The following is a 26,361-nucleotide window of genomic DNA, read 5'->3' as shown; positions in this document are numbered from 1 at the left end:
TTTTAATGTATTTTATACTGTAAATATGAGCATTAGAGCTCAATAACTCTCAGGTCATGTGACCTGTTGGCTCAAAATCAACACAGGATGGTAGGGTTAAGCCTCCTCTATGAGACACACCTGTTTTTATTGTATTTAAACACACTTAATATTTTATATGAATTTTTAATGTATTTTATACTGTAAATATGAGCATTAGAGCTCAATAACTCTCAGGTCATGTGACCTGTTGGCTCAAAATCTGCACAGGGTGGTAGAGCTAAGCCTCCTCTATGACACACACCTGTTTTTATTGCATTTAAACACATTTACTATTTTTTATGAATATTTTATATATTTTATACAGTAAATATGAGCATTAATAGCTCAATAACTCCCAGGTCATGTGACCTGTTGGCTCAAAATCAACACAGGATGGTAGAGCTAAGCCTCCTCTATGACACACACCTGTTTTTATTGTATTTAAACACATTTAATATTTTATATGAATTTTTAATGTATTTTATACTGTAAATATGAGCATTATAGCTCAATAACTCCTAGGTCATGTGACCTGTTGGCTCAAAATCAACACAGGATGGTAGGGCTAAGCCTCCTCTATGAGACACACCTGTTTTTATTGTATTTAAACACATTTAATATTTTATATGAATATTTTATATATTTTATACAGTAAATATGAGCATTATAGCTCAATAACTCCTAGGTCATGTGACCTGTTGACTCAGAATCAACACAGGATGGTAGGGCTAAGCCTCCTCTATGAGACGCACCTGTTTTTATTGTATTTAAACACATTTAATATTTTATATGAATTTTTTTATGTATTTTATACTGTAAATATGAGCATTAGAGCTCAATAACTCTCAGGTCATGTAACCTGTTGGCTCAAAATCAACACAGGATGGTAGGGCTAAGCCTCCTCTATGACACACCTGTTTTTATTGCATTTAAACACATTAAATATTTTATATGAATTTTTAATGTATTTTATACTGTAAATATGAGCATTATAGCTCAATAACTCCTAGGTCATGTGACCTGTTGGCTCAAGATCGACACAGGATGGTAGAGCTAAGCCTCCTCTATGAGACACACCTGTTTTTATTGCATTTGAACACATCTAATATTTTATATGGATTTTTAATATATTGAGAAGCGAGTGAGTGAGCGAATGTCTGTCAAATATCCAACTTCAAACTAACTTCACTGCAGTTGTGCTATAGGCCTAATCAAAGCAGATATTGGAAAATGTCAGTTTTTGATCTTTGAAAAGTTTTTAAACCCTATTATTGGGTGTAGATTGATGTGAGAAAATGGAAAAATGTATCCAGTTACATTTACAAATGTGTACAAAAGCCTGCATATGTGTAAATGTGAAGGTGATGACAATTCTAGAGGCTCACAGCCCAGTAGGGTTCACAAAAACTCCCAGTGACCTAATCTTTCTATGACAAAAATATTCTGGGCTAACCATCATCAAAACAAAGCCACAAATAACCCCCTGCCTTCTTTTTCTAATCAAAACATCTGACATTGTCTACAATAGGCCTATATGTATTCTAGCTGAATTGTCTTGCAAAGTAGAGCTGACTGTTTGGTTAAATTGAAGTTTAAAGGTGAAGGGACATTACCAATGAATAGTCATCAGAAATGATATGTTCTGAGTTTTGCAAAAGTAAACACAAAGACTGCAGGTTTGATTTATATGGCATCCTCCACATGCAGGACTGCACTACAAAGTAGACATTTTCCTCTCAGAAATGTTCAGAGTAGCCTACCACTGGGGCATTGCCAAGGTATGGTCTCTGTCAACATGGGAATTGAACCCATGACCATAACATCAGGAGTCACACATTGTACAGACAGAGCTAAACAGACAAATGAACATCTGTCTCTCTGGCCACTGACATAAAGGAGAGCTAACCTGTCTGTGGAGAGTCAGAGAAGTCCCTAATCAACACAATCAGCTGGATAGCTCTGTGGGTAATGACACTGACTTTGGATTGGGAGGCTGGAGGTTTGGGTCAACAAGATTTTCAGAAGAAGAGAATAGATGTGAAAAGTATTTGCTTTAATCAGTAGCAGAACATTTCAGTTATATGACTTACATAAGAATAATCAGGAGGTGTAATGTAAGATAATAGTTTAGTGGACCGGAGGGCTCAACACAACCAGCTGGGAAGCTCAGTGGGTAATGCCAGTGACTTTGGATTTGAATCCCATTTGGGGCAAGTATGTTACTGTTTGATTAGCAACATCTGCAGAAGAAGAGGTTCTTTTCTTGTAATGAATAGATGTGAAATTTGCTGTAATCAAAATGAATTGTGTTTTGTGTCATTCTTACTATAAGTATTAGGCTAAGTGTGATGTAAGACAATATAGCTGGATAGCCCTTTGGGTAATGTGCACTGACTTTGGACTGGGAGGCTGGGGTAAGAAGAACAAGAACAAGAACAAGGAGGAGGAAGAGGAGGAGGAGGAGAAGGTTTTCTTTATTGCGGCTGCACCAGCCTCCCTCGGAGAGCACTGAGGCCATGTGGCCTTGGGCTTGGCCACGCAATGTTATTATTAGACATGATTTAACATAATGAATAATAAACTAATAACAATACCAGATTGTCCCAAAATGCACTGTCCCTTTTTGACTCAATACAGGATGCTCAACTTTCTTGTGAATCTTATTTGAAGTTGTTTGTTGTTGTTTTTTTAAGAATAGCCTTTTGTAAAGTAAATGAATATTTACATGGTCTGTTCTGTACTGTTTATTCACCAGTATTGTGAAGCTGATTAGCATCTATAATTTAGTTCTCCTATTTGTTTTTCTGTTACCTAAAGTACAACTTTCAGCCAGAAGGTGGAGCAAAAGTACATCTAGTACTGATGATGTGGCAGCTCTGAAGAAAACTTGGCAATGTATCAGATGCAAAGAACATTCTCCACTTTTTATCCTGCCAGTAAACACAAAAGCCTGAATATCCTCCTAGGTCTTGGAGGATTTTCCCTTGACAGACTGACACATGTTGGAGTTGTCCTGCTGGAATATCACTTGTGGTAAACATCTGTGGTTGACTGCAACATTGAGACAATTCTACCTCGACCAACTTTTGAAAATTGTGAAAAGTGAGCAGTTTCTACACAGGCAGTATCATTTTAACTTCTCAAATTATATGTAGGCTACAGTATATTAGTCGTTGTTTTTTTGGTCATGCCTGAGTCACTACCACTCAACAGCATGCAAAACAAACACTCTGTACATGTTATCTACACTGTATGTGACCTGCAATACCCTCAGAACTGGCTTTCACTGATGTTGTTATTCTTCATACAGTATCTCCTTGAAGGCAAACAGGCGGAGCACTGCATGTGCATGACCTGTAACTCTCTGAAGGAATTCACCATACTCATAAGAATGATTTATGATTTAAAGTTCTCAACTGGATGAAGATCGGCTGCAAAAACATTCCATGAACTCAATATTGAACAGGAGCATGGACAAAAGCATCTCTCTTTGTCCATGTCTGACTTTCTAAATGCTGTATGACTGTTTCAGAGTAAATTTAGGGACAAACACAGGTGGATGCATGTGAACTAACAGTTGAAATGTCAAAACATTTCCCAAATTTGCCTCCATTTGTTTGCTGATCAGAGGCTGAGATGTAAAAGTAGACTCGCAGATGAGGAGGGGGCACTATTAGACATTAAACCACCTGGCTAAATATTAACCGCTCAATAAGGATGTTTTATTTTTACTTGTATGGACTATTTAAGGCTGCTTATTATGCATGGGAATGAAATAAATATAGAATTGAATATTTTCCATTCATAAGCTAAATCTATTTTAGTACTTTTCCATCAGCTCTTACTCACGCCCACAAGACCTGCATGTTTTTATTGCTATACTAACATTATATTATGGGTAATTAAGTAAACCATTATGTAGCCTATCTGAAGTATAAGTAAGAAACTTTTCACTTTTTTTTTTTTTGCTCCTTAACATTTAATAATGAATGTTTTCATCCCTTTGAATATGTTATTTCAGAATCTCCTCAGAGCATGTCTGCTATTAAGTGTGTTTATGTCTGTTTTGAATGCCTTGCAAGTCATAATCTCATGATTCAGTGCAACCAGAACACAGGTGATTAAAGGCGTGAAAATAAACCCCATCAAGTCTACAAGAAAAGTGTTGTGTTTCCCAAAGCAGATCCCTCCACACCCACCCTCCAATCACCCACTTGTTTGTGAGCCCGTGGTGTACACACACCTTAGGTAGTGTGTGTTGATGTCTGAGTTTCTGAGGAGAGGGCCCACAGAAAGAGACTGGGGTGGCTATTGTTGCAGGAATGCCTCAGTGAAAAAGGGAGAGGGAAAAGGGGGAGGATGTGTTGGTTTGTGGCAACGTGGTGGAATTGGACTCACAGAGGATTAGTCCAAGTTCTTAATGTGTGAGATGAGTGAATAGTTTGGATAAAAACATTCAGAATTAAAATGATAAATGACTCAGAATCTAGGAGTGTCTGTGGTGAGATCGCAGCCATGTATATTTTTTCCCCCAAGGCTGCACTATGAGCTGATTGCAAAACTTATTTAAAAGGGACTCCGTGCTGGGGGCGTTCACCTTCCTCCGTAATGGTACAGTCCATCACCAGCTCGCCCCTAAATTGCAGCGCCAGCCTATAAAAAGTAAACGACTTTGCAACGTTGGAAAGAGAAACCTGTTGTTTTAACTGAAGCAAATAATCCGAGAAAAACAGCCTCCAGCTCAGCATAGAGAGAGATGGAGCACACCGAGGTGGTGAAGCCAGAGACCCTGGATGACCTGATAAAAACCCTGCACCACATCTTTGAGAGTGACTGCATCAATGTGGAGGAGGTCCAGGCTCTCATGGAAGCATATGATAGCAACCCACAGGAATGGATGAAGTTTGCAAAGTTTGACCAGTACAGGTAAAAACTGATTTGTTTCATAATCCTCATCAGATATTACCCAGTTATTATGCTGCTGCACTTTGCACTCCTGCTATATAACCCTGTGAGCCACCTCAGCCTTATGTGATTGCTATACAATCATACATTTAACTTTTATTTGTATATTCTTTCCTGCTTTTGCTTGTTTTTACTTTCCATTGAGTAAAACAGACATATTCGTTGACTGCTTGGTTATGCACTAAGTTTGCAAACTATTCATATTCACTTACAACAATACAACCTGTTATTAAAATGTCTATAGCACAATTCTTATGTTTGAATCAAAACCAGGTGTTATCCTTCTTATCTGAATTTAAAAACAAACTGTAATATCGTATACCATTGTTTTATCAAATGGCTTTGATTATTTTTTATATTAAATAGACAACAATAACAATATCATGAATATAATAAAGGGGAAGCAAAACAGTTTATTTGAACACTTGCTCCAGCTGCAGGGGCTCCCCACAACAGTGTCGCCTCCTCTATTCAAAATGCATGGAGAGCCCCATGTCACAGTGTTTTGCAGGAGAGGGGTCAGTGGAGGGAGGGTAGGTGGGTGAGTAGAGGAGGGGTGGTCTGATCATCCAATCAACACCGAGAACAGATCCACACCCGCTGATTGTTTCTTTTTTCCTCTAGAGATGGGTGTCTGTGGTTGAGGCTCTGCTCACTGCAGCTGCCTCGAAAATATTTGGAGAGTGACGGAATCTGAGTAGGAAAACGAGCCGAGTGTGGCAGATTATTTACAGGCAAAGGCAAAGCACGTCAGGGCACATGGAGCAGAGGCTGAAGCAGCCTTGTGCATGGAAATAGAAAAATGAAGCAACAAAGAACAAAAAATGTTCTGTCCCTCCCTTTGTCATCTGTCCAGCTGGATTTAAATGCAGATTGCAGATTGTATTTTAGTTGGCATCTATGTAGTAAAACCCTCCCCCATACTCCTCCTTAAACTTAAGCAACAATACTCAAATTACTGCACAGGCTCTAGCTGTGTCATATCCTGAAAAATTCTTCATGATTTACAGTAGGTTTGTGAAAGTCTCCATCAATGGAATTTATTATGCAAAACTTCTAAAGTAGGCCTAATATGTTTTAAATTTTTCCAGTTGTGGCCTGTTTTGTGGCTTCACTTCTCATAAGTTTTACCTCACATTCTTGTCTCCCTGCTCATTAAACACATTCAACTATTTTCCAGATACACAAGGAACCTAGTGGACGAGGGTAACGGGAAGTTCAACCTCATGATCCTGTGCTGGGGTGAAGGCCATGGCAGGTGAGATGCCTCCACATGTAAAAGAATTATTAACACGACTAAGTTGTGTTAATCTGATCTCCTTATTTATTGCAGCACACGACACTATCACGCAGCGTTTCGCAAGTTTTTGAATAACCTGCTGACTGAAACCTGTAGCGGTCATTGATTCTATCAAAGCTGCTACTGTACATTCTGGGAATAATGAGGCTGCTTTCTGCGGTCGAGGGTTAACCAGTCATGTTTGCAACCTTTCACTTTTAGACACGATATTCAACTGATTTTCTGTGGTAATTATTTTATTACTTGATAAAGATAAGCGAGTCCAATGTTCTGACAGAGAGGTTGTGTAAATAGACACTATTTGATGATGCCCCACTCTGTCAATAAACGTCACCTGAACGTCTGACACTGGAGTTGACTGAAACGATTCATGCAAATCTCAGTGACAATTTGATATGATTTTAGATTACAGGCATAGGAGAAAAAAATCCTTTTCACAAGGGACATGCCCCATTGTTATACCACATCCCTGCTGATGGTGTTGAAAAATGGATGTGGTTTTGAAGTTTTTAAGACTTGGTTTTACCACATCCCCACTACTGAAGTAATGATGCAGTAAAGACATGCACCTTTGCTCATGTGGAAAGAGACATTTCTAGACTTGTCTCTCATGGCTGCTGCAGCCCTGGAGCAAAAGTGATGGGTGCCAACTCAGACATGTTTTGCCACATGCCCAGCGATAGTTAACTAACACAGATGTTCAAGCTGAAGGGTAGCCTTGTTTCCACAGAGCAGCCTGAACTGTGTTTCAGCTTATTACTTAGGAAAGTGTAATGGGGGTACATTGCATTACATTATTATGAATGCATTTTGGCAGCTGCCAGCTTAGATAAACAGTTTAAACTTAATAGCTCAAATGTTGTTTTCAACCCTGCTGACGAAAGAGTTTCTGAAAACAAACTCAGAATTCAACATTAGATTGAATAATATATATATATATATATATATATATATATATATATATATATATATATATATATATATATATATATATATATATATATATATATATATATATATATTTTTTTTTTTTTTTTTTTTTTTTTTATTATTATTATTATTATTAACTTTTAGAAATCTTGAAGAGGGCAAAATCTTGATATATGTTGACTTTGTGACCTTGACGCTTTGCAGTAGCATCCACGACCACACAAACTCCCACTGCTTCATGAAGCTGCTCCAGGGTCAGCTGAAGGAGACGTTGTTCGAGTGGCCGGAGGGTAAATCTCATGGAGACATGGTCCAGAAGTCACAGAGGATTCTCCAGGAAAACAGTTGTGCTTATATAAATGGTAAGAAACTGGACTCTCTTTTTAAACACATTCTTCAAAACCAACCACTAGTCAGAGCTATTAATATCTGTCTATTTGAGTGGTGCAACATGTAACTCTTCCTAATACATTGATACACTCACATTGTTCTGTTGCTGTGAACACAAGAGAGTGCAAGAGAACAAACATATTTTCCATGTTCTGTACCTCACGAGATATGCTGCCGATGACGTATCTCTGAACTCTGTGTGCAGCAGTACAATATGTGTGATATGTTTCTTTTATATACAGTTCTCACTCAGTAATGCCAATGAGTCTAGTCATTGCAGTTATGTAATTGGCCTCCCAGGCGTTACCAGGCAGTTTCAATTTTACAATGAAGAGTATTCAGGTCTCTCCTCAAATCTCTGTTGACTGTGTGTTTTCACTAAGTCAGCAGAGCTCTGGTGTGATGTTTGGGTTCAGCTGCTGGTTACAGCCATGCTAGTCACCACCTCAGAGCCCCATTTCATTTCATAGCATTCCAGTGGCATACCCTGTAAAAATGTATGTGTGTGTATTTGCCTATAGACTCCATTGGCCTGCATCGTGTGGAGAATGTCAGCCACACAGAGTGCGCAGCCAGTTTGCACCTGTACAGTCCTCCCTTCCAGACCTGCCAGACCTTTGACCAGCGGACAGGACACAGGAACACTGTCAAGATGACGTTCTGGAGCAAATTTGGAGAGAGGACTCCATTTGTAAGGAACTTTTTAATGACTTTTTTAAGACACAAACATTCAATGAAAATTTACAACAACAAAAAAGAGTCTTGATCTCTGAAACTCCAAACTTTTAATTCTGTAGATGACGTTGATATGTGGGAAATCAAACCCAGAGATATGTGATATTGTGACATAATGCGCAGTATAAAAACCTTTACAGCACTGCACATTAGACAGCACTCAAGCTCTAAAGTGTAGATGGTTGCCACGACTGAAGAGGGACAAAGATTGAAGTTAACACACTAAATCACTGTGGTATTTCTAAAAGATATGTAAATCGTAACAGCATGTATTTACATACATAAAAATCCCTGTTAATGTAGTGGTGTTTCTTTGCATATTACCACACAGGATCACTGCAAACAGTTAACTGAACACCCACTAACATTTACTACCTTATGAACAGGAAGTGGGACATTTTTATAGCGCGTTGCTTCTTTCATTAAGCACAACATCAATTACAGCAGCGCCCCAGGTAGAACCAAGAATTCAGTATAAAGTTTCCATGTAGTTTACATTTGTTGCTGTTCCAGCAGAAAATTTTTACATGTTTGAAGCTGTTTTTGTGTGTTCAGAGTGAAAGGAGCCAAATTAAGTCAAATTTGCTTTTTAAGTATAATATGTCCTGCAAAACTGTATGAGACATAATGACATGAAAATTACACTAAACAAGTGCAGCTGCGGTACAGGACCTCTACCTTCTCCGGCCACCCTGCCAACAACAGTCGCCTTATCTGAAAATTACAAGTTGTATAAGCATACCTTGACCATAATACTGTCAATTTAGTGCATTAGATTGCAACACGAAACAGAGGCGATAAGATAGAGGTAGGGGAGTGTGAGTACACAATGAACTTAACACAATCTACGCCCCTAGCTCTACTCAGCTATTATCAATTAGCGGCTATATGATGTTGGAAACTTGAACATGCTTTCTGGATTAGCCTTGGGGGGACTTACTTAAGAGACTATAGCTGCGAGCACTTCAGTGATCTCAACCAGTGGTCTAACTTTATGTTTTTTGACTCTTTTCTTAGGAGACCACAATCTCCCGGGAGAACAACTAATGGTCACCAAAGCAGGCTCCAGATGATGAAGACAGTTGCATTAAAAATGACAATGTTGTGAAATTGATTCAAGGGAAACTGCTGGGGGAGCGAAATGTGGACCTCATATGACTAAGCAAACCATTTCAAAATCAGGAGCGGGCCAGTTCAAAAGGACAACCCAGTAATTAGAATGGCTTTATCGCTGCCCAGTGTGAGCTTGGCAAATACTGATGAGCACAGGACGAATGCATGAATAGGCTTGGACATGGATTGAATCTGCCTTTTGTTTGCTGGGCCTGAGGAGACCCTTTTCCAATAACAACATTCCTGTCTATCCATGACCTGTGCAACCAACATTTTTGTGAAGTTATGGCCCATAGCCGAAGAATAGAGCTTAAGCATTTCAAAAACAAAAAGGGGAAGATATCGCCGTTAAAGTGTTTCTCTTTAATTTTATATCTCAAGAAAGAAAGAAAAAAAAACATTTTTTAATCAACAGTTTCTTCTCAATGGAGCACTTTCCTAGCTGTATTTACTGTCAGTTTATACCACTCAAAATAGTCTTAACACCTGTTCGAAATTGTGATGAAATGTAACATTGTTTGTACAGTCTAATTAAAGAAAAAGAGTTTGTTCATTTGGAAAAAGAAATGTAAAGCTTTAGAGTTGTGTTGTTTTTAAAAGTGCGATGCTTGTAATTTATTTACAGAGTATTCTGTTCAAGGAAGGAGTGTTTAATTCAGCAAGATACCATGTTACTCCTACATGTATTCATACTGTACTCAAGTTTTGACCAAGAAAGTTTTAGGGAGAGGTGATTTTGTATTATTGGCAGATGTTTAGTTAAAACTCATACTTTTTTTCTCAGGATTTTGGGATATTTTGATTGTAGCTGTATTTATATAGTGTGTAGGCTAGTTGTGCAGCATAGCACCTCTCTCAGCACTGTCGAATGCATGCATGCTTTCTGTGATGCGGCAATATGATAAATCTAGTTACAACTGTAGACCAATAAACATGATTACCCTGCCACAGAACTTCATCTTGTGCCGTCTTTATTCCTCCTGATACATGTGTTTTTATTTTTTTTTAAGCAACATCCATAATTCAAATAATTTTACACAACAAGCACAGAAAATGCATATATGTTTGATTGGCCTGGGCAAAAGCATAATTTGAAATATCACAATAACAGGACGTGTGCGTGTGTGTGTGTGTGTGTGTGTGTTAGTCCAGGTGTGAACTCTTTTATGTATGTACTTCTTATTGACATGTAGCCAAAGTTGGCTAATAACCCCTAATGGCTAATTGATAGTCACATAAAAGTACTGAGCATATTACGATAACGTCTGTCTGTCTGGCACCAGCCTGGCAAGAAAGTAAAGGTAGGGCATTGTCATCTGAACGTTGATTCAAAGGAATTTAATGATTGGTCATCATTTTAATCAGTAATTATATAGTATTAATGGGGCATACAGTAGATAGGTGTCATGCAAACACAACCAGATTTGTTAATGTCTATGCAGAAGCATCATCTTCTTGGAAAGTGAAAAGGTGTGTGTGTGCTACATGTGTTGCACATATCGGTGGAGGAATTTGCACCATTGAGGACAGACTGACTTGAGTGTACGTGCAAAGCATCACTCTTCTGTACAATGAACAAATAACGGTTATGGCCACAGCGACAATAAATATTGATATTTCACCTTGTCCTCTGTGACGGCTGCACACGTCCAGCTAAACTATTACAAACTCAGTCAATGACCAGATAAGGGGAGTGGATGGGTGTCCACTGTATGTACCAATGGCTGTGGTGCATGTGGTTTTTGATGAGCTTAGGTGTGTAAAAGCAGAAGCCTGAAGAGTCAGTGAAAGTGGCTGCTCGTCAAATATCAGTTTTGTCATTAGAAAATAAGGTCTGCAGTGACAGAAAGCCAGGAAGTCGACTCTGTTCAGCTAAAAGTAGACAACTGTAACAGCTACTCATTCAACATTAATCATACTCATGCACCAGCCCGGACTCATCTGCTCCTTTTTCAGCTACCTGTGATAAATCATCCAAGATTCACTCCCCCCCCCAAAAAAAAAAAAAACTGGCAGCACATCGGAATAAACAAACACACGTCATTAAACACATTTTATCATTATTTGCTTTTGCTAAAAGTACACGGTGTCATGGATTTGCGCCTGTCAAATAAATATCCCCAGGTTTTCTCTGTACCAGGTCAACCATGGAATGGCCTACAGCCAGTGTTGTGTAATACTGAGATGACAGCTTTGATTGTACCGGTGAAGCACCTGTTTTATAAGAGGCCATGGTCACCATGTGCCAGGAAGGATGCAGGTACCTGTAAAAAATACTTTTATGTTCATCCGACGATAAATTCTAACATTTGGCAAGTCCATTTATTGAAGCTTAATCCTCCAATAAAACGGTGAGTGCAGTGTCAGAACATTGCTGGGTGATGATTCATTCGCATGAATAAGAAACAAGATGCTGAGCTTGAATGTCCATTTCCACAGATTCTGCAGATATAGCCTTGAATGCAACTTTACTCCATTTATGCACCTGTTTATTTGTGAGGTTCATTTTCAACAAACAAAAAACAAGTTTGTTCCTCCCATAATCAGAGTTAGTCACACTTCAGGTGCAATGCTGCACCTGAATCAAATTAATGCAGTTTGAGGCCCTTTATAAACCTGTTGGCTATTATTACACTTGAATACTTTGACTTCTGTTCAGGTCTTGTCACAAGAGTATGACTGTTGATGCATTTCACTTGATATTTTATAGATTTTTTACAGAAGGAATCATTCTGGATGGAAAATATGCAGAATGAATGTAGCGAGAGTAGATGTTGACCTTGGTGATATCTGTTGCCGGCCCGGACAGACGGAGGCTTGGAATGCATTCTCAACAATGGTCTACTTATTTTGCTTTACTGGAATATTGGAAGTGTGACAGTTTTCATGTGGTGTTTTTGTTCCTTGTATCAGCTTCGACACTTGGATCTTCTCTCTCTGTGTTCCCTTCCACACTCACACTGTTCTCGCTCAGAGCTGCTACAGTAGTCTTCCATATCTGTCGAGCAGCTAAAGTTATGGTAGCAATCATAAAACATGACAGAGGTTTTCACACTGTTTCGCTATTTTGTTCCGGCGGTGCTGACTGAAAGTGCAAAGTAGAGTCTGGCACTGTGTCCTGTGATGATAACAATGAGCCAGTGTTGTAGAATCTGAAGACGCCGAGGAGCTTTGATAATTTACTTATCAAAGTGGACTCAGCACATTGATAGTGAAACACTCATTCATACAGCATTGTACATATGCTGTATTATCAACATTGTGTTGCATGACAGCCCATTGTTTTATTACATGTCAGTGATAAAGCCCCTGCTCTTCACCTTTAGGGCCTCTTAGCTTTTCACTTCATACTATTAATAATCTTTAAATGATTTGATGGCTTCTTATATTTTATGAATAGACAAAAAACAGTTCATAAGTTCATAAGCAAATTTAAGATGACCTGGCCATTTCCTAACTTGTGAATGTGTCATGAATTAGTCACACATGGGTTGAGAAGATAAAAGGAGGAACTTGTCTTCAATACTTTATGTTAGAAAAGTGAATTCTAGTAGGACACAAGCACCACACCCTGGGTTTGCTAACTGGTAATTAGTGACTTCAGCTTTGTCAGTTTTTCCATAAGCAGCCTGAGTCTGCTCTCTCAGCCTGTGTCTGCACACAACTTCTGTTTTTGGCATGTTCATGAATTAAATTTGATGAAGTTGACTTCACTTTCACTCTGACTTCACGTTCCCTTGTTTCTATAATTGCGTTTATTTTACTGGTAGTTGTGTGAAAATGGTGTGTGACAGTAACAAAAGCCGTAAAGAGAACTACACTTGCACTCTCAATCAGCAAAATCCATCGAAGACATTTGCTAGAGGTGGCATGGTGGTTAGCATTGTGGCCTCACAGCAAGAAGATTCTGGTTTAGATTCACTTTCCAAATGAATCCTGCGTACTAGTGTGTGAGGTTGTTTGTCTCTATATCTTGGCTCTGTGTCAGTGACAACCTGTCCACAGTTTACCCTGCCCGCCAGTGTCAGCTGGGGTTGGCTTCAGACCCCCCCGCACGTTGGAGCCAATGTTAGCTATTGCTTATACCAGACACCTTTTCATTTGTAACAGTGACATTTCTTCGTTCAAAAGATTAAAAGGTGAATAAATTATTGAAAATGTAAACTGTGACAGTATTAGGTATTTTACCCAGCCTGTGAAGAAAATACTTTTTGGTATATTGATGCCTCTATACAACTGAGTGATCAGAGATGTGAGTGAAACTGAAAATCTGTTCTTACATCTCATTTTACACACGATTCCCCTTTGAATAAAAGCACTGTTTCAATCCGAAACTCTCTCTGTGCACTTGTAAGACATAATACCAATGAATAGTGAAAATGTAATGCATTTCTGACTAGATAACAGCAATTCATATGACCAACACACTAAGAAGACGGTATGAGGGGAAAACTACTTGCACTCCTTGTCACGTTTGCAGAAAGCTCTGCTCCTGGCTTTTACTGCTGTTTGGTTCTGACTTGTAGTGGAAAACAGAACACTATGTTCTATTCTAACCCATAATAATCATTTCCTTCTCTCTCAGGGAACCAAGGAAGCTGTAAACAACATAATGCAGTCAACAGATTCGGAGCCTGTGAATGAGGCTTACATCCTCCACGACACAGTATCTACATTTAGAGGAGGCACAGATCCAAAAAGCACAGATCCAAAAAGTATTCAGACACATTTTTGTCCACTGACGTGCTGCATAGACTGTGCGAGCAGTAAAAATTCATTCAGCTATTCAGAGCTGGAGGAGTAACAGTCGGGACAGGAAAGGTCTATTGACATATGCTGTGAAGAAAGCAGAAAAACAGTTGCACCTACGTTTTGATTTGAGCAAGCAGCCGTTCTTAGGGCATGCATCAGGTGTCAGAACAAATTGATTTTATATATCCAATTGGTATGAGTTCTACATATGTTGATGGCATAAAGCATAAACAAACTTAAAAAGTACTGTAAGCATTTCATATGCATTTCTGAGATACTGAGTGATAGACTGTTTTGAATTAATGAACGTAATTTGAAACATTGCAAACTTTATTCTAAAATACATGTTTCAAAGATATACAGAATATCTTAATGGGAATAAAAGCTGAATTCTACATAATTTTTTTCAAAAGAACTAAGAACTAAGAATTAAAATCAAATTGAGGACAAATTTAACATCCATCAGCACTGAATTGTGTAAAAAATATGTAAAATAACCATTTATGAAATACATATGAAACAAGCAGTGCATATTAATTTTTCTTCCCCAAAGTTTGATGCGTTCCCACTCCCACATGAAACTGGATTACACCGGGAGGCACTTGATTTGTCATTTGTAATTGAGACTAGATTTATGTAGCATATAAAATATCAACCGTTTCAATTTTCTGTATGGAATCTATATATTGTACATGACCCCAAGTGCCAAGTTAACAAAATAAGAGTAAAATGCACATTCAAAAATATACATTGCCTTGCATTTTTGGCACATCTCACAATTAGTAACTAACTCCAATATTAATTTAATGGGACCTTGGCAACTCCTCCCCTGCTTTGGCTTGAAGACAAGATTTTAAACTGAATTCTGGTCATGGACCCTCTAAACATTTAGACTAAAACTATACTTAAAGATTTATAAAATCTACATCAAAAGGAACACAAATCTTAATAAGTGACAGAGTTGGTCAGCTGGTCAGAAGGATTCGTTATCCGAATGCCCCCTCAGACCACCCAGAGTCTCCATCCCAGTATAGACTTTCCCCATTGACCCTTCTGACCCTGACTGTCCTACTGTCACCAGCCGTCCCTTTCCCCTGGTCCTGGACCCTACTGATCTTATAGAGTCTGCTTGGTCACTTATGATGTCACTTAAACTCGATCTTCCAGACAATCCACCATAAGAGCCATTGCTATGGGAAGCATGACTGTGAGCATACCTTTTGTTGTATCCATGGGAACCATTGCTATGATGAGAACTGCTCCGGTGAGAATTGCTGTAGTTTTTTTGTTTGCCTGCTTCAGTCTGAAAGGTTTTACCAAAGGAAACCTTATCAAAGGATGTTTGGCTATGGAAACTGTGCTCAGAATCTGAGTTGTGGTGGCTGCTAGGCTTGGGATATCGATCCAGTTCCACCTCTTCACCCATTCCAGGGTCTCCGGCATGTCCAGAAGCCTTGCTGAAGGTCCCAGCCAGTCTCCCATCTTCACGCAAGGCCTCCTTCACCAAGGATGAGGATCTGGGTGCGGTGGGGTCACCTGGGCCACCAGGAAGAGGTGGTAGGCCATTGCCTGCCTGAGGGAAACAAACTGGATGTTTAATAAGAAAAACTGAGATATAATTCTAATTAAATGAATAGTTTAGAATAAGACTATTCTTATAAATGGTTTATGAATAAAAATGACTTGAACTGTTGCCTGCCAAAAAGTGAGCACACATTAACTATTCTATCATTTAGCACAATCAGCATTTATCAGTGCCTTACAATGCTAACCACAGGAAAATCATAAAAAAAATGTATTGAAAATAGGACAATATTGGCAATTACTGGTGGTATTGGTATTACTCTGTCAGCCAATTTTAATTAGTTTCTGAGTATTGTGGAGGAACTGTCCCGTTAAAAGAAACGCTCCCTCGCAGAGTTCTGTGAAAGGGAACTGACTAATGTCAAAAATCTCAATCCTCAGAATTGTCACAGAGCCAGTGAACAATAGGGCAGGGCACTCGGATTTCAACTTAATGCAGTTTGGGAACGGTGCATCTCAGAAGCAAAAGGCCCTAACCCTAACTCTCTTATGGTCAATTATACTCACTGGAAGAAGTTGAAAGGCCAGCACTCACAAAATGTCCTTTTAAGTAGGTGTAATTGCACAGGTGGTGAGGTACAAACGTTTAGACAGTAGCAGTCTCCTTCAGTGTACACTGAAGAACACTGCTACTGTCTAAACGTTTGTACCTCGCCACCTGTTCCATTAAAGCTACGTAAAAGGACATTTTGTGAGTGCTGGCCTTTCAACTTCTTCCATGCCTATTCAAGCCCAGCACCCATCGTAGATTGACCTGGGAGAGTGCTTGCTGATTTCCCCCTTTTTTCAATTATACTCACTGCCATGCCATTTCAAAACAACATTCAAGCATGAAACTAGAACACTTAGTGTTAAGGGGAATAAGACAGCCACTTCACACTGACAAACATTTCCTAAACATTGCATTACATGTCCTTACCAAGGACAAAACATCAGTTTTAGCCTGAACATGCTGATAGTCGCCTCTTGTCAGTGATGCGGCATCATCCAGATGTGTTCCTATTGTAGACGAGAGCTGAGGTCTTCCCAGAGGTTGGAAATCTGACTTGTCAATTCCAGCCATTGCAGATAGCTGACCTAGGCTAGAAAAAAAAACACAACACAAAACCAAAGATGTCAAGAGTTGGCACATGCATATTGAATTGCCATGGTAAACATTAACAGATGCTATATGCAGGTTGCCTTTTTCCCACAGTAAAAAAAAGTAAAGATACTCCCACTGACATGTCACGTGCATTAGGATTCAGTACTTGAATATATAATAAATTGGTGGTAAAATGGTAAAAGTGCTAAATGGCATCCATATCATCCACAGGTGAGTTCACAGGGCACCTTTAGCTTGCTGTGATACTTCAGCAGTATAAGAAATGCCTGTGTGTGTGTGTGTGTGTGTGTGTGTGTGTGTGTGTGTGTGTGTGTGTGTGTGTGTGTGTGTGTGTGTGTGTGTGTGTGTGTGTGTGTGTGTGTGTGTGTGTGTGTGTGTGTGTGTGTGTGGACCCTTCCTTTCACATGTTTTCAAAAAGTAGCCAGATCATGTGAACAGTGGGGAAAGACAGAAGAGAAAAGCGGCAGAATAAATGTTATGCCTGTGAAGATGCTGGTTTTCCTCTTTCCACTGGGTAAAAGTCTAAATGGTTTTAGAACATGAGAATGAACTAGTTTGTGTAAAAGATGATTTTTTCTTTTACAAATCTGTTAAATGCCCTTGAGGAAGAACTGGCTGCAGAAGGATTTTGTCAGTCCCAGAGACTGAAATATACATGCAAATATGAAAATGGATGAAACCACAGCAAAGATGGTAAACGGGTGGTTCTGTCAGAATAAAACATCCCGTCAGAACGAAACTTTGTACCGGGCAGCCACATACTGAAAGTAAATGGATCTCAGAATGAAACAAATCTACAACCACACCTACAGTAAACTCAACTAACAAAAAATAGCCCTGGATTTTGGGAAATACACATATTTGCAATCCAACCATCAGTCACGTGAGTTGACATCTCTTTCATCATTGTGCACCCTGCACAAAAGGTCCCAAAAGACTCCACTGTGACTTCTGATAATCATGCAGTCCAGACAACAACACAGCCAATGTGTTTTTTTTCACACATGACTCAATTCTGTGATTGCCCGTTTACTTTTCCTACATCACTTACCCTAGTTAATATTTACAAAATTAATCTGTGATTGTATCACAAAGAAGAGAATATTTTAGTCAAAACAAAAAGATTAACAAAAATGATTAGTTGATTAATCAAGTAGTTCATCAACAAATACTGAAGAGGAATGGAGTAGTATATATCTCCAAGGGGGTTGACATATTCACAGACGGAACACCTTGATAGACAGCATTTTATCTGTCTATCAATAAGAACTGTCTATCAATGTAAATATAAACATTATGTCTTTGGATTCAAGTACCTTGTGGACGATTAAATTACAGAAACAACACCTAAATTGATTAACAATGGATAGCAATTGTTATGGTGATCCCAAAAGAAATACATGACAAACAGAATTAGATGAAAAGAACATTTGAGTAAGGGAAGATCAACAGATAAATTCATCCAAATAACTTTCCACGGGGATTTTGTCAGAGTGAAACCTTATTTTGACGGGGATGTGTAACACCTTTCCGGGAGGTGAAAGCTAATACGTCTGTTGACCATTGATGGAAAAACAGCTCTGAATGGCCAAAGAGACATAACGAAACTGAAAGTTGCATGACTGAACACAGACTTTCTTTGACTCTTGGGCCCAGCACCAATTTGGCACACTGAAACCAAGAGAAACTTGTTCTGGTCAGTTTTCAGATTACCCACCCAGCATCCCCGAGGAGATCCAGGAAAGCATGGAACTTGTTAAACGAGCTCTCAATGCTCTCGAGTACGGCCTCATCCTCAAGAACACTGGCAGCAGGTGGTGCTGATCCACCGCCAACTGCTGCCAGTGCTTCTGACAGGGAGTGGTTGGCATCACGAAGACGGGCGTTCTCCAACTCGTACTGTGTACAGATAAATAAAAGAAACAAGGCATCAACTTTCATTTGTCTAGTAATAGACAAACAAAACATTAGGATGAGAATGAACTGATGGCTGATGATGGTAAATAGCTGATATTGGCACCATAAGCTGGCATGAACTCATACAAAAATCATCTCAACATGTGGTTAATATCTCTTAACAATATCCAAATATACTGTGATTTGGCACTGAGATAATCTCTGAATTTAAGGGTATTACAATGCGTACAGACTTCATATCCATAACAAATCACTGTGAGTGCTTAAAGCATCAGAGAAAAATTCAAGTATACTTTTAGGATTATCCTTTACCTCCATGAGCCTTGACTCAGCTTTCAGTCTGGCTCGACGCTCCTCAGCCAGCCTCAAACGACACTCTTTTAGCTCCATCTGCAGGACATACTGTATATAAGAACACACACAACAATATACAGGATGTTTCTACTGCATTGATGTAGGGATGTCACAATTACTTGTTTTCACAAATAATCGCGGTATTAAATGCCACAATTAATTAATCGTAAAGACTCCTAAATACCGTCACTTTCCATAAAAAATTATGTTTAAACCAAATAGGGAGATCATTGCAACTCGCACAAACAAAAACAAGGTAAATGCACAGTAGCTGGGTTAAATTTCATTAAAGCAGAAGTAAGCGGAATGTTTGTGTTAATATAAGTGTTAAATAGTTATATCTTCCGACGGCAATCACTCATATAGAGTGTTTGGTCTGAAACACGGGTCTGTCAGTCACTCTGCTCTGCTGTAAGCCGAGGAGAAAACTTTCCTTGTATCCTACAACCTTTATCCAATGAGGAGAGAGAACGGCATAAAGGGGTGGTCCTCTCTGTGTGTGCAGCCAAGGGATGCGCGTGAATGTGGTGACGTAGGGACGAGGGCGGGGACTGCTAACTCCATTGGCTGACAAGAAGTTAGCCAAAACGACCGGATCGCTTACTTCTGCTTTAATGTCAGTTTACGAACTGTATATTTAAAACCATATATTTAAAAAGTGTATAATTCAATATTGTAAGCTTAAGGATGTGCCCCTTGCCTTCAGGCTCGCCCCTCCTCACCTAATTGGACCTCACACCCATACACCTGTGAACCTTTATATGGGCGTGAGTGTTCCTTTGTTCTGTTGGCACCTGATGAAGACCACACATGGTCGAAAACGTTTGTGCTGAATAAATCACTGTGACCTCCTGTAAGAGTGTGCGGGCAACCCTCTCTTTTTCTACGTTACTTTTTATTGCCCTGCACCTCAATAGCCTACAGCATGATGTGCGTATAAAAACCTCCTTTTTCCAGTTTACGTAACATAACAATTAACTGGTAAGAATTTAAATGTTAGCGTGTACTTTATATATAATATATATTAATAGATACTTGAAATATATTGTGCATATAATCATTAATGTAATTATTATTTGATTCGATTCATAGTGTTGTCAAATTAATCAATGCATAATAATTATGATATAATCGTAATAGATTATTTCTCTGTCAATAATCATACTAAGAAAATCTATAACGGAAAATCACTACATTGATATTAAAGATGCAGGACTTTGAGATTTTTTTCCTTTACGGCTACAAAAGATAAAAGTCTCAAAAAAGTTTAGGTTAAGGACCTAATCTATTGTGACTGACCTGCATACGCTCAAACTGCCGTCCAGTGAGCCTGTCCTGATGACTGAGAGAAGATGGTCTCTGCTCCACTTCCACCACAACTTCGGCCTCTTCGTCTTCCTCAACGTCCTCTCCCTCCGTATCGGAGTCTACAGTAACCTTCACAGTAGCTGCACCCTAATTAAAACCAGGTATTTCGTCAGATGAAGGTACACTTTGAGCTTAAATGTTTTCAGTTTCAACATTTTTGCAAAATTTAGCTGTTTCACAGGGTTCTGATCCCTACATTAAAAAAACAACAAAAAAAAAAAAACGAGATCTGCTGTTCACAAAAAAAGAAAACTGACCTGAAAGCTTTGGTCTGTCACAGACACTCCAGGAGGCAGGCCTCTGCAACCCAACATAAAATGTGTCTTTGATTCACGAAATGATAATACTAGGCCTGGGACGATAATCAATAAATCAATTAATCGCACGATAAATGAAAATGAATTCGATAGTTTTTCCGGCCTCGATAAATCGCCATGTACATGCGCACATTTGTTTTCCTCCAACCAGGCTGGATGACAAGAGGCTTCACTCTGTGCATCGGTCTCAGCACCTGGGCCGTTTGTTTTGCAGAATGAAAGGAGTGAACCCTCTTTTCAGTCATCCAGGATCTTTGTTTCCCAGAATGCATGTCGTGGCAACCGGCAGCGCTAGCGGTAGAGCTAAAGCTACGCAGCTAACAGCTGTTCTCGCTGCAGCGCTGTTAACACGTCACTTTTTAAAGTTTTAATATTTTTTCATGCCAGAAAGTCACAGTTTAGATCCCTAGTCTGTGGTCAGTTTATCCACATCGCCTGTTAGGAGATTTCCTCCGACGTTTTTGGAGCTACTGTGCTAGGAGCCAGCAGGAGGAGCGGGGCTTCCCACAGTCTGCAGCCGTCTGCAGCAGCTCACGGGCCGGTCAACCTCCGTCATTGGGGGAGAAAACGATCTAAGAAAACTTATCAGCAGGTTTTTAGAGGTTTACCTCCGGCTGGTTTAATACTTTATAGGAGATAAATGCTAGTCTCATTGATGAAATCTTACATCTGTGGAAGTCACATTAGTTTGTTTGAATGAAAAGTGGAGCTTCAGGTGTGTAACGTTATTGAACAGAAGAGCTGCACTGCACTGTTTATTTATTTTATTTATTTAGGATAGTAGCTATATGTTCTTGTCATTCCAATTACAATGGTTAAAAAAAAAATACTAATGAGAAATAAAAGTTTATCGCATTTAAAAGGGTCTACTTGCATTATTATGAAATATTATTATTATATTAGTGGTTAATTTGTTCTCAAAAAAATGTGTCAATAATATCGTTTATCGTCAATAATTTGTGGGACAATATATCGTCCAGCAAAATTTATTATCGTCCCAGGCCTAGATAATACAGTCATTACCTTGTGAATGCTTTTTAAATACAGGAGGTGTTATTGTTTTGTTTTTGTTAGATTTTGTTTGCTTGAGGAGACATGCTTTGCAAAAACAGCCTAGATTGGTGATGGGATTTTTTTTTGCATGTCATAATGTTATTCTAATCAAAAATATGTTTAGAATTTATAGGTGGAAGACAGTTTGCTTTGAACAAGAAGCAAGTGTTTTAGTCGACATCTCACCTCTGGCGTCCAGCACGTGCAGCGGCCCGCCAAGGGATATTACTGGAGCGAGAATAGGGCTTCTTCTGTGCCTGAGCAACACCTGCACTGCGCCCTCCATGAGATGTTCCTTTACGAGTGGCTGCGCCAGAAAAAGAACTTTGTGAAGAGCTAAATATTTAACAAAATACAGACTTTTGTAGAGAATACATGAGACTGGTTCTAAATATGGTCATTCTGCGTTATGGTCTCCTGGACAGCAGCAGACAGACCATGACTTAATGAAAGCATGATTTACTGGTAACAAGGAAGTTATACACTGTGTGTATTTAAGATTATCAGTTATGAGCAAACATGGTATTTCTTCATCTTTTTCATTTGATATTTGCCACTACACCAAATGCACCAAAAGTGTCCATCTTGTCAGGATGAAAACTAATCAAATTCTCATCTCCATATGATTTACAAAGGCAAATGTTTAGAGGTCTCTGATGTGCATTTTGGCGATGTCTTAACAATGACTACAGAGTTAAAGGCTAAATTTGTGGTGCTAAATATATTTGGAGGAAATCTGACACTGATACTGACACTTTATAGTTTTGTTCTTAATAGAAAAAATAACCTTTTCAATCATATGTAACTACAATACTACATTTCTTTAACGAGCCTCGTGAAGTGCTGAGAGAAAATACATTGCCAAAGTGAACAACATCTGTGCATTTTCTACTGGATCACTGTGACCAGTACAACACATATTTGTAGTGTGTTCTGTTTGAAAAGAGCAAAAAAGAAAGACATTATACATACCCATCTTAAATGTGGGTTTTCCTCTGACTGAACTGGCCAGCGATCGTTTCTTTGGACCAGGAGCTCTCTGTGGCTCAGTGGCTGCAGGCTTGATCCAGTGGTACTGCAGTACAACATTAGCCAGTCATTGTGGTCACAGCTTTGTGATAAAAATCTGATTCAGGCAAAATCTGCACTTGTGTATGTGGGATTTGAATTAACTTTTTTTCTTAAGGATTAAATTAGCTGCAGACACTTACCTCTTGTGACTGTCCATCAGCATTCATCAGCACTTTCTCAATTATAGTTTTAATCAACACCTTGTCTGTAAAAGAGGGGGGGAAAAAACACTAATATGTATTTCAGGTGATTTATGTTTTTCTGTTTTCAGATATCTCAGAGCAATTACACACTTAATGTGGCCACAGGATTATGGAGATAAAACTTTCCAGTATAAAAACATTACATAGTCAAAGCTTGCTGGAATTAGTATGCAATTGGGAAAAAAGGCTACTAAATAAAAATCCAACTATGCACTGCCTGCACCTGAAGCTTGCAACATTTACTGCTGGAACAATGCAAAGTACTGTGTGACAGACGCAACTTATTGATAATTTAGCCAAAGTTCTACATTGTGTGAAAAGAAGCTAGACTTGTTACAACTTTGCATGAGGTAGCTTCTTACCAACTAAAGGGTTACTTCGAATATCCATAACACAAAGAGAAGAATTTGTCTTGAAGGATTCCAGCAAACGACGAGCTCCTTCATTGGACAGACCACATCTCTGTAGGTCCACAGCTGTTCATAAAAAATCATAAAACAGAAAACTTGAGCGAAGACCCTCCAGAAAGGCTAGTACAGCAATGATGAAACAAATTATCTGCGCTGTATTCACTCAGACGAACACACATCTGCTCACCTTTGACCCAGAGGTCGTCGGCCAGTTCATGTGCAAGAGCAGCAGCACCCCGGTCCCCAATCAAAGTGTTACAGTTAAGGGTGATACGGCGGAGACCTCCCATTCCCTCAAACTGTGGCTGCCGATACCTCAGAGACTCTGCCCATGCAGTACCGTGTCTTTGCATTCCTTGATGCTGCGAGAAAAAGAAAAAAGTCAACATCATTCAAATACGGATCTTTTAAAAACAGACCGTTTTTGAAATGACATTCATTTTTGCAATTAAAGATTAATAAAATGTCACTTAAATAGACTGTGTCCATAACATATTTAAAAGCCAGTGTTCTCGGTAAAATGTTAAAATAATGAGACACTTCACCTTGATGATGCTGGCCATATGCTCTGCCCCTCTCCAGGTGAGACTGCATCCTGTAAAATCTACTGTCCTGATACTTGCTGAGTACTTGACACTTTGGCAAATCACTGTAACATATGATAACGGCCATTACAAAAAGTTACAAACATGCTCACATGCAGTATAATCCTGCCAGGGGGTTAAGAACAATGAAAGAAACAATACTATGAATATACATTACATACCCTCCAAGCCTTCATCACTGATCGGGCAGTTAGCCAGAGACAGGTTTTCCAAAGTAACACTTTTTGCTAAACCCTGGAAAAGAATAGATGCATTGTTTTCAGTTTTAACCATATTCCCTCGTCCAAGATGACAGTATACTATTCTCTGTGATTGACAGTTACAGGCTTATGTACAAATAAATAGGCAACTCTGTGCCAGCCTCTAAATAATAACAGTTCGTGATGCAAATAATGTTTTGGCTATGTTTTTACCTTTGTCAAGACAATTAGGTCCCTCTCTCTCAGTGGGAGTCCGTTAAGCTGCAGAGTCTTGAGGTTGGAAGAGACATTGAGACAGTCTCTAAGGGCCTTGCACAACTTGAATGTCATATCCTTGGAACGAATGGCTGGGATCTTCCTCCTGAAGGTAGACTTGTAGTACCTTCTATCTGAAATTGGTGGTGATATGGTTAGTGTGCCAGCATGGTAATTCATTCACATTTCTAATTCAACTTAACTTGCAAAGGTTTATACCAAAGTTGAATAAGTTTTACCTGTGTCTCCAGAACCCAGATTAGCTTGGTATGTGCTACTTATTGCAATATGGTGCAGGTGTTTATTGATGGAGATTGAACCGAGAACAGGCGACCAGTCTGTCATTTTGAGCCTGTCTCCATTGAAGTCCAGCATCCCTTTGTCAAGGTTCATCTTGACAGCGGTGAGAGGGACGGATTCCTGTTTGGCACAGGCAAAGTCATAATATGCCATAAAGTCCTGGGCACCCTGTCGCCGAATCTGAGCACTGTCCTGTACCATCTTTGATCTAGGAACAAAACACATATAAACTGTTATGTTAATGTTAGTCATAACAAAGACATGGGAACTTCTCATAATGATGGGACGGCAATGGACAAACAAAAACATATATCTCTATTGTTTGTAAATGGCTGGCTCAGTACAATTCTTGCTACACGCATTTGCATATGAGGTCAGTGTCCAGATTTATAACAACACTAACAGGGGACTTTTAAGCACTTTAAACACACACCAAAGGGAAAGACTGATGTGTTCATGTTTAACACATCAGCTTTTCTCCCATAGCTGATCAAGCCTGAATGATAAAGGGTCACAGATATCAGACTGCCAACGTACCAAGTACATAAAGAGACACATGATTGGCCATTGATATTATTTTGTACAGTTTTGAAAGGGGGGTGTCATCAGGGTTGTGTATAGTTCATTAACTGAAGAGGGTCAGATCAGCTAGTTTCTTAATACTTTGACGTGCAACAATATGGATCCAAACCTAGTTTGTTCAGCAAGGCATATATATTTTAAACATAGATCACCTAGTAATGATCCGACTCATTGGCTGGTTAACATTACGGGTCACAGGTCACAGCACGTAACTTACATTACTTGTCAATCTCCCATGGCTAAACAACCGTTAACGTTAGTAATAACATCGATTCGAGTCACAGATTTTCAGGACACACTTTGGACGTCAATGCTAAATCTTACATGAAGTTAAATGCAGTAGAAGCCGCACTAAGTTTAACTATCAAATTGAAACTGATTTAGAACATATTGTGTGGCAGGTTTCATTGCTATTAAATGGCTAATACAATGTTAGCAATCCTTCGGCTAGCGGCGATAGCAAGCTAACCGCCTAGCGACCGTTGGTAGGGAAGCACAGCAGCAGCAGCGGGCTCTCTACTACTACTTCTACTCGTGCTGCTGCTTGGACCCACTCATCATTCAACATCAAACTTTATGACATATAATACACCTTATACATATAACTGATGCGTCTACCGTCGTGTCACAGTCCTCCAACCTCTTCTTGACCAATGTGACAACTTTCGCCGTCTGTTGTGATTGTTGACGACGTGAGGCAGCAGCAGCAGCAAGCGACCGCTCAAAAGTGGCGCTGTTGTAGCAGACAGGCCCCGCCCACTTCTCTTACTCACTGTGTGTTGTTCCGCCTCTCCATCCAGACAGCTGCTGCCCCCTGTCGGGTCGGCAAGG

The 26,361-nt window shown here is 39.3% G+C and overlaps 2 protein-coding genes across 2 annotated transcripts; one reads left to right on the top strand and one right to left on the bottom strand.

Moving 5' to 3' along the window:
* The first annotated feature begins 4,691 nt into the window (after positions 1-4,691).
* Positions 4,692-10,407, top strand: cdo1 (cysteine dioxygenase, type I). The gene is made up of 5 exons (XM_083979682.1): positions 4,692-4,947; positions 6,167-6,244; positions 7,421-7,578; positions 8,128-8,297; positions 9,359-10,407. Exons 1-5 carry the CDS (start codon positions 4,778-4,780, stop codon positions 9,386-9,388), a joined length of 606 nt encoding a protein of 201 aa, XP_083835808.1. The 5' UTR covers positions 4,692-4,777; the 3' UTR covers positions 9,389-10,407.
* Positions 10,408-14,232: 3,825 nt separating this feature from the next.
* On the bottom strand, positions 14,233-26,230 carry cep78 (centrosomal protein 78; the record flags this gene model as incomplete). The annotated part of the gene is made up of 17 exons (XM_083978562.1): positions 26,149-26,230; positions 24,888-25,156; positions 24,607-24,782; positions 24,355-24,427; positions 24,134-24,237; positions 23,776-23,950; positions 23,541-23,654; positions 23,116-23,180; positions 22,877-22,979; positions 22,091-22,211; positions 20,792-20,834; positions 20,466-20,621; positions 19,125-19,202; positions 18,613-18,794; positions 16,710-16,872; positions 15,524-15,779; positions 14,233-14,246 (listed from the first exon to the last, which is right to left on the bottom strand). The coding sequence occupies exons 2-17, from the start codon at positions 25,147-25,149 to the stop codon at positions 14,233-14,235; spliced, it is 2,085 nt and encodes a 694-aa protein (XP_083834688.1). The 5' UTR covers positions 25,150-25,156; positions 26,149-26,230.
* Between the last annotated feature and the right edge of the window lie 131 nt (positions 26,231-26,361).

Source organism: Trachurus trachurus, assembly GCF_905171665.1.
Source record: "Trachurus trachurus genome assembly, chromosome: 9".
Taxonomy (NCBI): domain Eukaryota; kingdom Metazoa; phylum Chordata; class Actinopteri; order Carangiformes; family Carangidae; genus Trachurus; species Trachurus trachurus.
Note: the sequence above shows the minus strand (reverse complement) of the source record. Positions and strands in the feature narration are given on the sequence as shown.